Source organism: Aythya marila, assembly GCF_965140915.1.
Source record: "Aythya marila genome assembly, chromosome: 1".
NCBI lineage: Eukaryota > Metazoa > Chordata > Aves > Anseriformes > Anatidae > Aythya > Aythya marila.
This window is the reverse complement of record NC_139042.1, coordinates 164,430,151-164,445,311: the sequence shown is the minus strand read 5'-3', so window position 1 is coordinate 164,445,311 and position 15,161 is coordinate 164,430,151. Positions and strand designations below refer to the sequence as shown.

Here is a 15,161-nt window from a genome sequence, read left to right as displayed (position 1 = left end):
GCAGAAGCAGGCTTTTTCTGCACTTTCAGGTAGATTCCTTTTCATTACGAGTTCCATCTTGTCCCAGCATGCTACTGTACACTGTTTATCTGATGCCATTCTTCATCATTTCTATTACTGTGTTTTCATAGATAGAAATGTAGTTAGCGTGTCATTCCTTCTTACCTGCATCGATGGCACATGGGTAATGGTATCGGAAGGAGCAGCCTTTGTTGTAGCAGCCTAAGGTGGCTCCTGGTTCCTGGCAATGGGAACATTTCTGAAAGGGAAACCAAGAAACGGCAATGAAGACTGTAACGAGCTTTCCAAAAATCCCTGTTTTCCTGGGAATGTTATCAACCACATTCCAGCACAAATTTCTTGAGTAACACAATGTCAGACTGTGTCTTTACACACCACAGAAAGAAAGGCCTATTGAATAAAGGCAACATAAGCTGTTTCAAACGAAACTTTTCAGCTGTGCTTTAACCAGGCAAGATACACCAACTGTTCAAACCAACCGTTCAGAAAGAACTTGAAAACACTTCTCTCAAATCCATCTCACTGAGCCATGTCTCAGTACCTGACAATGACATCAGTGTTAAAAGTGGCAAAGAGCATTTATGAATCTACAGTAGCTTTAAAATGAAAATTAGCACGACAGTGAATGATTTAGAAGACACCATTAGCATAACAGTAATTTGGTCACATCGGTTTCATTATCATCAGCGGTCCAGTTGAGCCTTTTTTCATATGTGATCAAAAAAGGTTTACATGGAGCACAGGAAGATGCCATCAAGGTAAAATACCTCACCAAATGGCACATCTCCCAACAAATGCTCGCAGTGCCAGAGACGCTCATACATTTATTTTCAAAGTAGTAAAGCTCATCTGATGAACGTGTTCAATTTCCATTACTTAAATCCCAGCATCTCAACTGGTCAATGATGGATTTGATCGTATTATCAGACAGATGTGAATGCGGCAGAACGAAAGCCACTCACCCATTTACTTCATCCCGAATGACTTTACGGGATAGGCCCACCGTATATCTCATTCAGACAGCAACTTTTTCTATTGGATGTATATGGTGAGTGATTTTCATCAGCTCACCTCAGATTCTGATGGAAGCTGATTTCTGACAGCTTGACATTTTTCAAGAAAACAAAGTCACATCTGGCAGAAGGCTGAGAGCCCACTCTGATCTATAAAGCAAAATGCAAAAGGACTACTGGCAGAAAAACATCACCTGCAGCAACTTCTTGGTTATACCTAAGAGACACAGGAACTGGGCTTTGCCGATAAATGTGACCACCACAACATATTATTACCGGTACAATTCACCTTCAGCTCAGGCTATGAAAAGTTGCCTTTGGTCACTGACTGCACACAGACAGATGACGACATGACCTAAAATCTCTCTTTCTGCTGGAAAAGCTAGCGTCAAACTACATGTACCCCATCGACACTATGAGAAGTACAGCAGGCAGAACAGACGTGCTCAAGCTAGCAGCATGCCTGGCACTGCACAGAAGTGTAGTTGCTCTACCATTCCAGCAGCCTCAGATGCCAAGGTGGCCACAGGGGCTCGACCACACTTCTACGCATCCTTGACGTACGTGCACGTGGCAGCAGAGGTCTGCACAACAGACATGGTCGATGATTATAGCCCCAGAGAAATCCCCCAGTCTGAATGAACAGGGCTTTCGTTACAGCATTGCAAAAAAGTACTAAGAATATCTGACAGTCGCTGCTCTTCCCACTCTTCTGTGCTCCGCAGACAGCGATGACTGGAGTTTGTATTTCAGTGACTGAACGAGGATGAAAGCAAAATTAGCTCCAGCCATAAACCAGGTGGCCCTCTTCAAATCAAAGCAGATGCAACTAGCAGGCAAGCTTGTGAGGCATCACTTCTCATGACACGTACAACTCCAGTCTTGAATACTGCCTTCTCTTCTCAGTTACGCCAAAGCACTTTGAGCCTGATCTTCAACATTCCCCATCGCGTCTATCTTCTAAGCAACAAACGCGTATCATGACAAACTACTGCAGTATTTTAATGTAAGGAAAGTGCCCCTGAGGCTTAGAAAGAGACACCCAGGCAGCTTATTTTTGCCTGTCAGAACACGAACGCTGGTTTCTAAACGTTAAAACAAAAAAAAGGCTAAACCAATAGTTAAATATACACCAAAACGCATGGACCTCTAGCCAAACTGCTCTGTAATTCATTCTCTCGTGGGAGTAAAACCAAGTTTCATGTATAGAAAATGTCTTTTCCTGGCTATGAAATCAACCCTAGAAGAATATTATGTACTGGCAATAGTCCCAGATTCACCTATGCCAAGTACTCACAAAGTGCAGCTTGAGGAGCTCTGAATCGGAGCTCTTTACCTGGACGCGCTATTCTCTCTTTCAGATGTGGCTGCCGAAGATTAATTATTCTAGCAGCCCAAATTGACTATTCTTTTTGAACACAGATATGAATTTCTAGTTTTGTTCCTCAGAGGCATTCCGTCCTCCCCACTTCATCCAGCCTTTGAAGTACCACCACGCTGCTGCAGCAGCAGAGGTCATTGTTCCCTGGAACACCGTGTCCTGTATGGAACAGTCAGTAAGAGCAGAAGAGCTACAGCAGCGGAGATTAAACTGCAGCTGTGTCAAATATTTCTTATAACTAAAAAGGCATGTCACAAGAGCGCGCTGTGTGATACAGCCGAAAACAAAAAGACCCCCAGCAACATTTTTGACGCTTTTCCAAATGTTAATTTAGTCTTTGAACTAATTCTTTATTGCACCTAGCGTGGTTTGCCTTGCCGTTCTGAAACCTGCAGCCGAAACGCGACCGGCAGATTGGGGACTTTTAAGAGCGCCTGTAGCGCTCAGCTGAGCAGAGGCACAGAATATTTTCACTCTGGCTGCAGTTAGGACTGGCTAGGCAGGAAAAGCGGGGAGTTAAGATGCCTGAGGACGAGCATCGAGCCTTTATTTCCTTTTTTTTTTTCAACCTGCCTGACCAACTAGATTATTACCAAGGTTACCTGCAGCTACGCCCACGACAGCAATTCCCCAGTGGACTGCAATACCATCGACTGCTCAAGGCAGAGATCATCTGCTGCTGCTGGCTCCCCTGCTGCTGAACAAGTCTCCATTCTGGCAGATGCTTCTGCTTTTCACAAGCCACTGACAGTCTAATGGCCCCATTTCTTCTACCTCCTGGGACCCCCGACCATCTGCTTCTTTCAGGGGAAGCTGGGGGAACCACATACACAATAACTACTCTTTTCTTCCGAGTTCTTCCTTCTTGACACGCCACAGACTGAACAAAGCAGATACCCTACAAAGTTGTACGGTGCTAAAACACCTTACGAGCCTATCACTTAACCTTTGAAAGAGATGATAATAACGTAATGCCACATGGTTTCCAAATATCTCCAGAAACAAGACAGAATATAGTGATGACAAACTTTCCAGCTGGTTTCAGCCTTCTTTTGCAAGACGTTATTGCTGCGTCTTGAAAAAGATGCATAGCTCCCGTCAGTACCTTTTGAGGCTTTGGCCAGAAGCTTACCCTTACCTATTTATATTTCAAGAACAAATAAATAAAAGAGGGACGCTACAATTAGAAACCAATCTAAAACCGAAATAAAATCCTGGAGTTTCATACGTGAAATAAGTAAATTGGGCTTAACGACCGCTAATCGCTCTCCTTGGTCCATGAGCACATTTCCACCCAAACCCCACCATCCTGCAGCCATTCACCAGCAGATGGTAGCAGGCTGCTTGTCACTTGTACAGGAATTATAGCATTCTTAGCCAGGGAAACAGCACTCAGGCTCTCATGGGAAGAGAAATTCCTTTTGCTCAGTAAGCAGCCTGCTTAACCTCCCCTGCTTGACAGAGCTGAAGGCTGGTACTTGGAGCGCGCTCCCATTGGGAGGTGCCAATGGGTAGCAATCATTGCCAGGCATCTAATCAACTCCTGGCTTCGATTTCAAAAAAAAAAGAGAGAAAGAAAGAAGAAAAGACCACACAGCGAAGATTGATTCTGAGGTCCTATCTCCACAATTCATCTCTGGCCACAAGGCACATACATCTCACTTAGAATAGGCTGGAGAGACTGAAAAGTGCCATTTAGAAGAGACACTCCATCCCTTGAACTAAATTATCAATAGTATTAACGCCAGATACATTGTCTCTACTCCTCCATGCTATTAGCAGCCCATTTCTTCCTCGTTACAGCTCATCCTTCTCTGTCCACCGAAATGAAGCAGCACCCAACCTGGAAGTGGGAGCAGCAGGGGGACGCTGCCACAGCCCTAGCAGCCTGCTCTGATTCACCCAGAACACTAAAACCTCCTCTGGCTGCACTCCTTTTGTTCCAAGGGCTTTTGCTTTGTTTCTTGTTTTGCTTTTTGTTTCGTTGGTTGTTGGTTTTTTTTTGGCCACACATGCTCCTTCATTACTACACAAGTAAGCTCTTCTGGCAGCACACTGTTCTCAATAAAATACAGAGGGGTATGCATGTTGGGTACCGTTCGTTGCCTCCCTCAGGGCTGCAGCAGAAGTCGTTCCCAGCTCCATGCTGGTCCCGAGCCAGCCAACCTCCCTGCTCCTGGGCTGAGCACTGGGACGAGCTCTGAGCACCACGCGGCTGTGTCCCAGAGGCACTGACCAGTGCCTACCCAACGCTCATGGACATCCACAGCAGATGTGACCGTGTCATGTTTTCGACTGTCTATAACCCTAGAAGGTTTTTCTCACCCACTGGTTGCTTCTTTCTGTTTCTTACCAGCACGCAGGCCGCCTGAATACCTCCCTCCAGAATGCCTCTTCTTCCTTTGCTCTCTCTTTTCTTCCCTTTTCCTTTGATTTGCTTTCTAGGTATCTCCTTATTTTTCCCCTTCCTGCATACCAGTGTCAGGAATAAATATGTGAAATGAAATGGAAAGCAACAACTAAAGGTCACTTAAAAAGAAAAGCCAGCAATATAAAATAATTTAAAAAAAAAGAAAGAAAGAAACACATGGCTTTAATTATACAGGTGTAAATCCCCACTTTACACAAATTTTCCATACTCTCTCCTTGATCTGTTTAAATCCTATGCTTTCAGGAAAACAACTGCTCCTGTAGAAGAGCACGGCACAAACTCAGCTAGAAGGCAGGGCGGCTTTCAGAGCCGGCCATGTCAGGAGGAGGAGAGCCACCAGCTCCTTGGCACGCAGCAGCTGGCAGGCCAGCAGAGGACTCGGCTGCAACATCCAGGCGAAAGGGCAGCAGAGGCAGCAGGCAGCCACCTTCCCGTTCCTGGAAAGCAGGACACGGAGAGACGACTTGCTGCAACGAGCCACGAGGAAAAGCTGAAAGATCTCTGCTACCGCACACGGTGGTGAGAAGTCCTGTTTGCTAAAAGAGAAAGGGAAAAGGGATTTTGGAAGACTGCTGTTAAAAGGGACTGGGATGGAAAAAGGCAGGGGGCTGACGTTTTTAGGAAGTAGGAGAGGAGAACAGCATTTTCACTCTGATATCCAGACACTGGTTAATGAAAAAAATTGCTTTTGGGATTGGGGCTAGAGATAACAACCACTACTAAAGGATACTGAATTATTAGCTTCCATTTCCTGTAAGGCAATTTAAGTTCTCCAAAGAACAGGCACAAAATATCAGAAAAAAATGAATCCTGCAATTAAAAAGAAGAAGAAAAAAATCCTTCACGCTTGCACTATTAAAAGATATCTCCTGCCAATGGTGATACGCTCGTGTGGCAAGCAAATCAAGTAACAACAAAGAAATAATCACTCAAGTAGGGCTGGGCAGCTATCTCGGATTGAAGAAACTAAGGGCTAATTTAGATTTCAAGATTTCAGCAAAGGGACAAATCAGCGATCTGGAAGATGCCATCGCTGTGCTATAAAGCTGCAGCAGGAAACACAGAGAAGAGTCAGAGCTGCAGTGCTGCATGGGCTGCTGAAGCACAAAGGGAAGCTGCAGCTCAAAATGGATGGCATGGAAAAAGAAATACAAGAACTAAAAATGTCTTAAAAAGGGGAAATCCTATTCAAAACACACAAAACCGATTAAAGTGATTCAAGTACAGCAGAAGCACTTCAAATAAACATAGAACAGAGCTTTATTTCCCTCAACTTGAAGGAAAAAAGAGAAAGTAGCAAGAACAGAAATAAATTGTTAGTTTTGACAAGGAATGGGGTTTGTCAGCAAAAATTTCTAAGGGTCTATGCAGACACCTAGGCCATTCAACTGCATTCCTAACAGATGTCAAAAGGGGGGTGAACAAGAAGGTGATGAAACTCACAAACTTTGTAAAATTATGCAAGGTAGTCAAATCTCACTGCTGGTAAAGAGCTGCAAAAAGCTCTGACAGTGCTGGGTGAAATGATAAAATGGAGATGAAACTTAAATGCTGATGAGTGCGAAGTGATACAGATGGGGAAAAATATTTTCACCTATACATATACATGATGGTAGGCTTGAAATTAGCTGTTACTACTTGTGAGAAGGCATTAGGAGCCATCCTATAAGGAGACATCATGCAGTCCTTGCTTCCACAGGAAAGGCAGTCAGAATATACCGTTATTAGGGACAGAAATTGATAATGAAGGCAAAATCTTCCTTATGTTTATGTATTACACTTGTAGCATCCTGACATCCTGAATATTGTGTGTGGTTCTGGTCACCCTATCAACAAAGCAATACGACAGATCAGGAAAAAAAATTTTATGTATCAAATCTGGTGTGCACAAGGGAATGATTTTAGCTATTTCCAAAGAGGAAAAGCAAAGAAGGAGACCATCAGGCGGCAGGTTTAAACTGTAAAATAAATCCACTTCTCTACAGAACAACTAATTAGACCACAAAGCTCCCTGCCAAAGGCTGCTGCACTGGCCAAAAGATAAGCAAGTTCAAAAACATTTCAGACAAATTCCTCAGGGATAGGTACGCCACTGTCTGCTAAACACGGTGATCTGAAGGAGAACAGGCTAAAGCTGTGGCTGCTGAAGGCAGGGGAAAATACCTACATACCACTCTGAACACACCTGGTTTACTACACTCCTCTGAAGATGACTGCTCCTGGCCGCTGCTGCAGATGGGATACCACAGCACGTATTTTTGTACCTGCCCAGAACGGCATTTCTTTTGCAGACTGAGATTTGATTGTGAAATTCCACAAAAACAGCAGCAAAAATGTGCTTATTAGAAGGAGTGCAGGCACCCAACAGCAGACTGTGAGGTTACAAGCTTTTAAGACTTCAGTCTTACCTCCAGAGCAGGAAGGCCAAGCTGAACCATAACACTGTGTGAAAGGGCTGAAATTTGATCTAAGCACTGAGTTCATGTTCAGCACTCCAAGCAAGCCTAAGTGTTTCATTCACTTGGTGCAGTGATCAAAGGCTTACATGTGCATGAACACACTCCAGGAGACGAGACTGGTGAAAGGTTGCGAAATCATGGAAGATGATGAACCCTCTCCGCCCCTCCAACAATGAAAAGAGGAAAAAACAACAAAATAAGGACCGGGCGAACTGAACTAGAACCAAGTTCAGATATTTCAAGAATAAACTGAAGGTTAACTTGAACAGATTCAGGAAAATTAACAAAATCCAGTAACTGAAGATGGTAATGGGAAAGCACGTTTAATTTTAAATTAAGCAGGCTGAGCACACCCCTTTGTAGCCAAGACATTTCAGATTTTAAAAGGAATATTAATAGGCAGACCAGCAGGTCCAAGACGACCAGAAATGCCTAAGTCTTGTTTCCTTTGACGACAAAGAGCCACCCTGAACAAGAGAAACATTTCAGACAACCACTTACAAGCACAGGGATTTGAATTTGCTAAAGCACGCAAGTCTGTCTAAAAAAATTATACAGTTTATGTTATCTTGGCTATTCATTTGGGGATTTAAATGTGCAACAATAAGTGCAATTTAGCTTAGAAAAGGTCTGAAAGATAGAAAAGGAGACTTAAAAGAGGAAAAAAATGCAACTGTTCAAGCGGTGATTCTGCGATAAGGCGACACGGGCACAGGAACAGCGCGGTCAGCAACAGAGAGCGCTCGCTCCATTTGGGTTTTCTGCCACTACTGGATTTCTTTCCCAGCCACCCTGGGTACTGATTATGGGAAGTATCTAAATGCGTGGTCAGTCCCTCCTTAGCACAAGATCTGATGAATACAATCTAAACCAGCAGCACACCGTTGCCTTAAAACAAAGCCATGTCACCACCATAAAGGAGTCTGTGGATAAATCGTAAACCAAAACCCTTCCCCCATAAAGCAATACCCTTCTATAAAATAGCTGGAATGACATAAAAGATTTTCTTTTTTTTTTTTTTTTTTTTTAATGACAATCAAGGAAACCCAACAAACTCAACTCTATGTTTATATATTTGAGGAATTTGCTTTCAGGAGGCAACCTGCATGACAGAACCAGTTTTTCTCCAGCCGAACGGAAAATGGCTGCTTACTGTTTACGAAGACCTGAATAGTTTAGTTGGAAGGGACCTACACGGATCATCAGGTCCAACTGCTGAGCACTTGAGGGCTAACCACAAGTTAAAGCATGTTATTGAGGGCATGGGCCAAATGCCTCGTGAACCCCAACAGGCATGGGGCATCAAGCACCTTGCTAGGAGCCTGTTCCAGTGTCTGACCACCCTTAAAACAAAGGCTCGAAGGAAAAAGGTCTAATTCATTAAGTTGTTAGTGGCAGTGGACTCGCTACTAACAAAAGTAAAGGTTTAACAGGTAATAAATTGCTTTTGAGCAAGGCAAACCGTAAATGGGCAAGATTTTGACAAGATAGCAAATACCTGGGCAACCTGGCAGCAGAAAGAGTGCAGAACAAGTCCACCCCTCCCACGATTCAAAGGCTTGCAACATCACACAGAAATAAAGCAGTTATTGGTAATAATCTCTGCAAGCCCTCATCAGAAACAAAGCCCTGCTGTGCGAGACGTTTCTGCGATACAGAGTGAAATGCTGGCGGATGCAACGGGATGAAACGGGAGCGGTGAGACTGAGCCAGCGGCGCTGGGCAGTCTGTCACAGCAGCAGGCAAGGGGCAGCCACTTCTGCAGAGATCTCTGCCAAGGAGGGCTTTGAAGCGATGTATGAACTAAAACCAAGGTAAGCACGCAGGTTTCTGAAAGAGAGGAACTTCATTTAGGAAATTAAAAACATAAATAGGATGCATTGGAAGTAGATCCTTGAAACCAAAAGAAGACAAACGAGCAGGATGCAGGCAGCTAAGGCCAAGACAAGTAACTTGCTCGAGGCACAAGAGGAAAGCCTGCAGCAAATAAAACTGTGAGTCTGTGGGTAAAGAGAGCACGAGAAGCTGGCGGCTCCTCCAGAAGGCTGCTGAAGCAGCAGCTGTGGGCAGTGCTGCCCCGAGGAGGAGGTGAGCAAAATGCAAGGCGCACACTGGGGTCTGCTGGAAAAGCGGCTGAGGGTGAGCAGCAATAGCAGGGGAGGTGAGCCCAAGGGAAGTGAAACAATGGAAGGGCAAATGCTCGGGGGGCCGGACATCACCCATTAGTGGTGTGCTGTCAGGTAACATCAGTGTTAAAGAAAGGGGAAAAGAAGTTTAAAATAGCTCGTGGACTTGAGCAATAGATATTCAGTCAGTTTGGAAAACTAAGCAGGTCAGTGAGACACATCGATGAAAGGATCTTAGAACACCTCTGAGTCTATCAAAAAAAAAAAAAGACAAAAAAAAGACTGCTGGCCAAAACCATGAATGGGTTTAAAGATTATTTCACTATCCAATAATCAACAGCAACCAAATGACAAGCCACACTGATAGCTCAAACTGCCCCTTACAACAACAACTACTTCTCATGGATTCTGAAGTGTGTTTATTTTAAAATATCGAGGAGCAGCTGGCTTGCCAAGGCAGCAAAGCTTCGTACGAAGTAGTAGCAGCTCAGAAGCGGCAGCAAATATAAATAGCAGCCGAAGCCCAAGGCCGGCTGGCATTCCAGCTGGTGCGACAGGGCAGCTGAGGAGGTCTCAGTCCGCGCGCTCCTTGAAGGACAGGCTGAACGTCGCCCTACCAGGGGAGGAACTGCCTCTGTCTAAGGATTCGGGAGCTCTGCTCTTCTTCCCAGGCTTGAGAGAACAGATTAAAAAAATGAATGAAGATCTTTTGGGCTCAGGCCACTGCTGAGTCATGATAAAGGCTATCTGTGTGACCTATTTGCTAGCTACACCTTCAGGTTTTATAAATTTAGATGAATCTGTGCTAAGATAAGAAGGACTGGTATGAACTATAGAGTACTAGAAATAAGTCACTGTGTGAGATCAAGAAGAGATTTCATTTTCATCTGAGGCAGAAACAGAAAGATAAAGGCATTCTTGTTTTGTTTTTAGTTTATTTTACCCAGGCACACCCTCCTCTCACTTCTTATTCCTCCATCTTCTGAGGGCTCCAGCCCAAAAGCAGAAGCACAAGGCAGCAGCGAAGTCTTCTTTGTTCAACAGCTTCAGAGACTCAGAATGGAAAATTCGTCTTTGGGCATTCCCCTTCGAGTTATTTGTCCAGAAAGCTGAATTTGCTGGTAACTTGGTTAAAATTCCTGTTCCCCAGAAACCACCTCTGCAGATTGCTGCTGAGGAAGGCTACCACGTGGCATCACTACGGAGCCCTTCTTCTCCCCAGTCCCAACATGTGACACTTCAAAGGTAGAGTAGTTAAAGTTAAGTATGGGAGTAAAGACAGCAGAAAAAGCTCACAGAACAGCTTTATAAAACTGTAATATAGGCACTGGAATTATTTGAATATAATGTAAACAATTTCCTTAAATTAACATGAAAAATGTTGGTGTTCTGGAAAGCATTGGTTACGCTTTGTGTCAAGCTTGAAATTTTAGCAATGAATTTCACTTGGAGCCCTTCCTCCAGAAAGCATTTAACATTGACATTTAATAACGAATAGATGGATGGTGCCAGTACATTCAAGCTAGGATGTTCAGCATTTTAACTTCCTACTAGTAAAGAGAAAACTAGCAAAACATTTTTATCCTGAATCTAAACGATACACGAACAGATTTTCAAGTGACTAACTTCCTCTCATTGCATCTACGCAACTGAAACATGCAAGCCCGTATCAGCTCCCTCATCTTGCGATTTAATTATGAGTACCTGCCAATTTAGGAACATATCATACTTTAAACTTTCCAAGCACCCTACAAGTCTGTCTCGATGCTCACAAAATGACTGTTCTTCAGTCCTGTTTTACACAGTAATTAACTGACTTGTCAAAGGCCACAGTGGGAATTTCTGACAGCACAGGCACGGGGTTTGAAAGGACCACAGCTCTCAGAACTGAACTCAAGCACATGACGTTGCCTTCCTCCCATTTTTTAAGTTTCACATTGAGCAGCAGAATCCTTTGGTGGCCTCCTGGTCTCAGTTAGGACAGAGTTGATTTTCCTCCTAGCAGCTGGTAGGGTGCTGTGTTTTGGCTTAGGATGAGAAGAGTGCTGATACCACGCTGATGTTTTAATTGCTGCAGAGCAGTGCTTACACCAAGCCAAGGACTTTCCAGCTCTTCGCTCTGTCCTGCCAGCGAAGGGGGAGGCTGAGCGAACGGCTGCGTGCTGTTTAGCTGCCAGCCGGGTTAAACCACGACAGGTGGAAGTCCCCGTTTCAGAGCTTCATGCCATGACACCCTCCTCCTCCTTTTTCTCTCCCTTCGTAAGTCTTCCCTGAAGCTGCACACTCACCTTTCAGCAGCAGTAACTTTCTTAAACTTAGCGAGCTTGAGTCCTCAGTAAGCAGAACGCAACAACAGAGCCAGATTTTGCCAAGAGATAAGCCAGAAGAGGACAAATACACACCTCAGTTATACCTACTGAAGTGCAAATCAGAAGAAAACATGCAAGGAGCAAGAAATGGAAAAAAAAAATCACAAGTGATGACTTCAACTGTGTTTTTAACTATAGCCTGGCTGGCAAAGCAGGCTTTTCCCTGTATCCACACTGACAGTCAGAGCCAAAAGCTGGTTCAGCCAACAAAAAATCGCTTGACAGAAGTGCATGTGCGTGGAGTTTGCTGGCCGGACCAGCTACCTGCACTAGTTCAGGCTGAGAGCAGTCGTGCTGCTGCAGGGGAAGGCAGTGGGGTGAAGAATGGCTCCTAACACCTGTAACATCGATCAGGGTTAAGTTATCACCGGGCTTCATCTTCACAGCTGCTCCAGGGAGGTGTCTGAAGGGCTTTATCAAGGTGAAGGGCTTTATCAAGGATGCTCTTCTCTCTTTTGTACCTCTAAAAACCATGCAGTCTTGACCTGTTATTATATTTCCACCATCCCTCCAGCTCCATTTTTACTCCCTTACTTTATTCCCCACCCTGCACTCACCTTTCCCTAACTTACTGCACTGTGGCACAAGCATCGAGGACTGCTGCTGCAGTGAACATAGGAATCACATCAAGTTTAAGCAAGGGATTTTGAAAAAGTTTTTAGTTGTAGGCATAGCCCAGGCATTGCCATCTCTGAGCCTGTAGGAGGAGAAGCCAGCAGGACTGAGAGCACAACTTGGAACTCCAAGAGGCTTTCTGATGAGGAGGATTGTTTGAAGAGCTCCCTAGCTGAGGGCAAACCCACAGCCAGTCGTCACTTCCCAGGTCCCTGCTGCACCATTTGGGCAATCTGCTCCTCTTCCTGCTCCTGTCTCGGCTCAGCACTGCAGCAGGAACGAGCTGTTGAGGGGAACCAGCGTCACAACTCACATCCCCATATTCCCCAAGCAACTGGGAGCCCCCAGCTCCAGCTACATGCCTTCTCACCATGGCTCAATCCACTTGTGCTCAACCATAGCCTTAGCAATACAAGACTGCTGTTAAATGCTAATTGCTTACTAATGAAAACTAATCATCATGCAATTAAACTTTAATCACTAAGCAGCTGGCTGAGATCCAATCCATAACAATGAAGGTTCATTAATAACTTTTTCAGAGAGCTCTACCCATGAAGACTACCCTGCACTTGGCATCCTGAACCTCACCGAGTCCATGCGTGTGTAGGAAATTCTGATGGAAAAATATTTCTTCTGTTACTAAAAAAAAAAAAAAAAAAAAAAGCCAACACCAAAATAAACCACCCAGATCACAGCTTCAGAAGAGCACAGTTTAAGTGAAAAGCACGGTTTTAAGATGCAGGGAACCCTGACTCCATCCCTGGCTTCCTCATTAATAACCCCAGGCGAGATTTGCGGTACAGACAAAAGCTCTTCTGATTCTTGTCTCTTCAGAATATTTGTTCTTCAAGGCAAAAATGTCTTCTGAGCTTTAACTTTGCTACAGTTTCCACAATTATTACATGAATCCTCATCATAGTTCTGTTTTGCTTTTACTCCTCTTTCTACATTAAGAGAAATTAATTTAACCTCTTCCAGAAAACAACTCTCTAATTAAATACTGGTGTTAAAAATAATGGGAAGAGATTGAAATTATTCTTTACAAAGATAAAAGTTTAAAAATTGCTTTCCATATTATATTAAAAAAAAAAATATCTCACACCACGTTCCAAAAGTTGCTCAGTTTTGTCCTAAACCCTTCCCATCCCAGCCTGGCTACTGCACGAAGCATCATGGTTCTGCAGGCAGCTTTTTAAGAATTTGGGTTGCTTTGTAGTGTTTGAAGAACTTCCTTTTACTCTGAAGAGGAAAACATTTGTCTAGTTGAAGCATTGGTTTTTGCTTACTCAGTGGTCAGAGAATTCACAATAACATTTTAAAAATAAAACTGAGCCTAAAATTTTATTTAAATATGAGCTTGCTAAAGACAGGATGTATTTCTAATAACCCATACAATATTCTATAATGGAAACACGAATTTTTACCTTCAAAAATTAACTTTTTAATCTCTCGGGTCAGTTTGATTAAAAAGAAATAATATTTCTTTCCAAAATCAGGAAAAATGTTTTGAGAAATCTTCATTTTTGCCTAGCAATAATTAGATAGAGGCTACTAGAAACATGGAGGAGTAGAACAGAAAAACCTTCTGAAGTTCTTGCCATGTCCTTCAACACCTATATCTTAGTAGCATTCTTTTAACGACGGAGGCTCGAGAGACTACCATCTGGAATCGTTCAAGTTAAAGAAAAGTTAGTTCATTAAGTTAAAACAAAAACACCAGCAGCACAACAACCCTCCTCCCCAATTTTTGGAAATCTTGCAACCTTTTGCCAGCACGGCTTAAAAAGATTCAAGCTAAGAAGATGCATAAAGGGGTTGTATTCACTCATTATTGAGAATTTAACAAGAGTTTGGCAACTTGAATCGGACAAAAGGGATTGCGTGAGCCAGACAAAGAGCTCTGAAGCTTTGTTTAGAAATCTTCTGCACAGAGAATGCCCCATACACATTTGGAAGAGCTTCTTAGGAGTTAAAGTTACTTAAATGTATTTTTAGGTGCAAACTGTACATAGAGTTCGAGGATCCCTGATGCTTTATAGAAAGGCCACAACTGTGGCATAAACAAGCTGCGTTTTACATACAAAAGTTTCCAGTGCTCCTGGCTACAGCTAAGGCAAGCAGTTCGACATCCCATTCTTTCCCAGTGCTCTGTTGTCAGTAAATCTCTTCCCTGCTTTCCTCACCCCACACACTAGACAAACAGTGGAATATAAGGACACGCGTCAGCAGCCGTGATGCCCACACTGATAGCAAGGAGGCAGCCAAACACATGCAGAAATGACTTCCCTGTACTTACCCTTTACCTTCTCTGCCCCCATACGAAAGGCTGACAAAGGAGAAGTCTTTCCTCTCTTCCCAGTATCATCTTTACATGAGGCCTCAAGTAAAAGACGCTTCCTGCCACCTACAAGCTGTGGCCACCAATACGCTGCATCAATTTTACCCACTTTCTGCTTGCGATAAAGCCAAGGAAAGCAAGCTTTATCTCCCCAGCATAATTAATGCCTTCCAATCACTTGAGATATTGAAATATATGTATTAGAAATGTAAATGCAGATTCTGGCTGCTCACCTCCTTGGCAGCGGAGGATTGTGATAGCAATACACGGAGCTGCTGGGAGCTCCAAGGCTCCGCAGCACTGCTCGTTCACACCTCCGGGTCCCCACCAGAGGCAGGCAGCGAGCTGAGATACAACAGGGGCTCCTACCAGGCTCTCATCTCGGTGGTGGCACACTCACAGACCAGG

At 43.9% G+C, this 15,161-nt stretch overlaps 1 protein-coding gene across 5 annotated transcripts in view; it reads right to left on the bottom strand.

The window, feature by feature from the left end:
* TCF20 (transcription factor 20) overlaps positions 1 to 15,161 on the bottom strand; it is a 112,621-nt gene that overhangs the window by 13,810 nt on the left and 83,650 nt on the right. For all 5 annotated transcript variants that reach the window (XM_082780697.1, XM_082780696.1, XM_082780698.1 and 2 more), the window contains one exon: positions 166 to 259. In XM_082780697.1, coding sequence (XP_082636823.1) covers positions 166 to 259 — 94 coding nt within the window. The remainder of the gene's footprint in view (positions 1 to 165; positions 260 to 15,161) is intronic.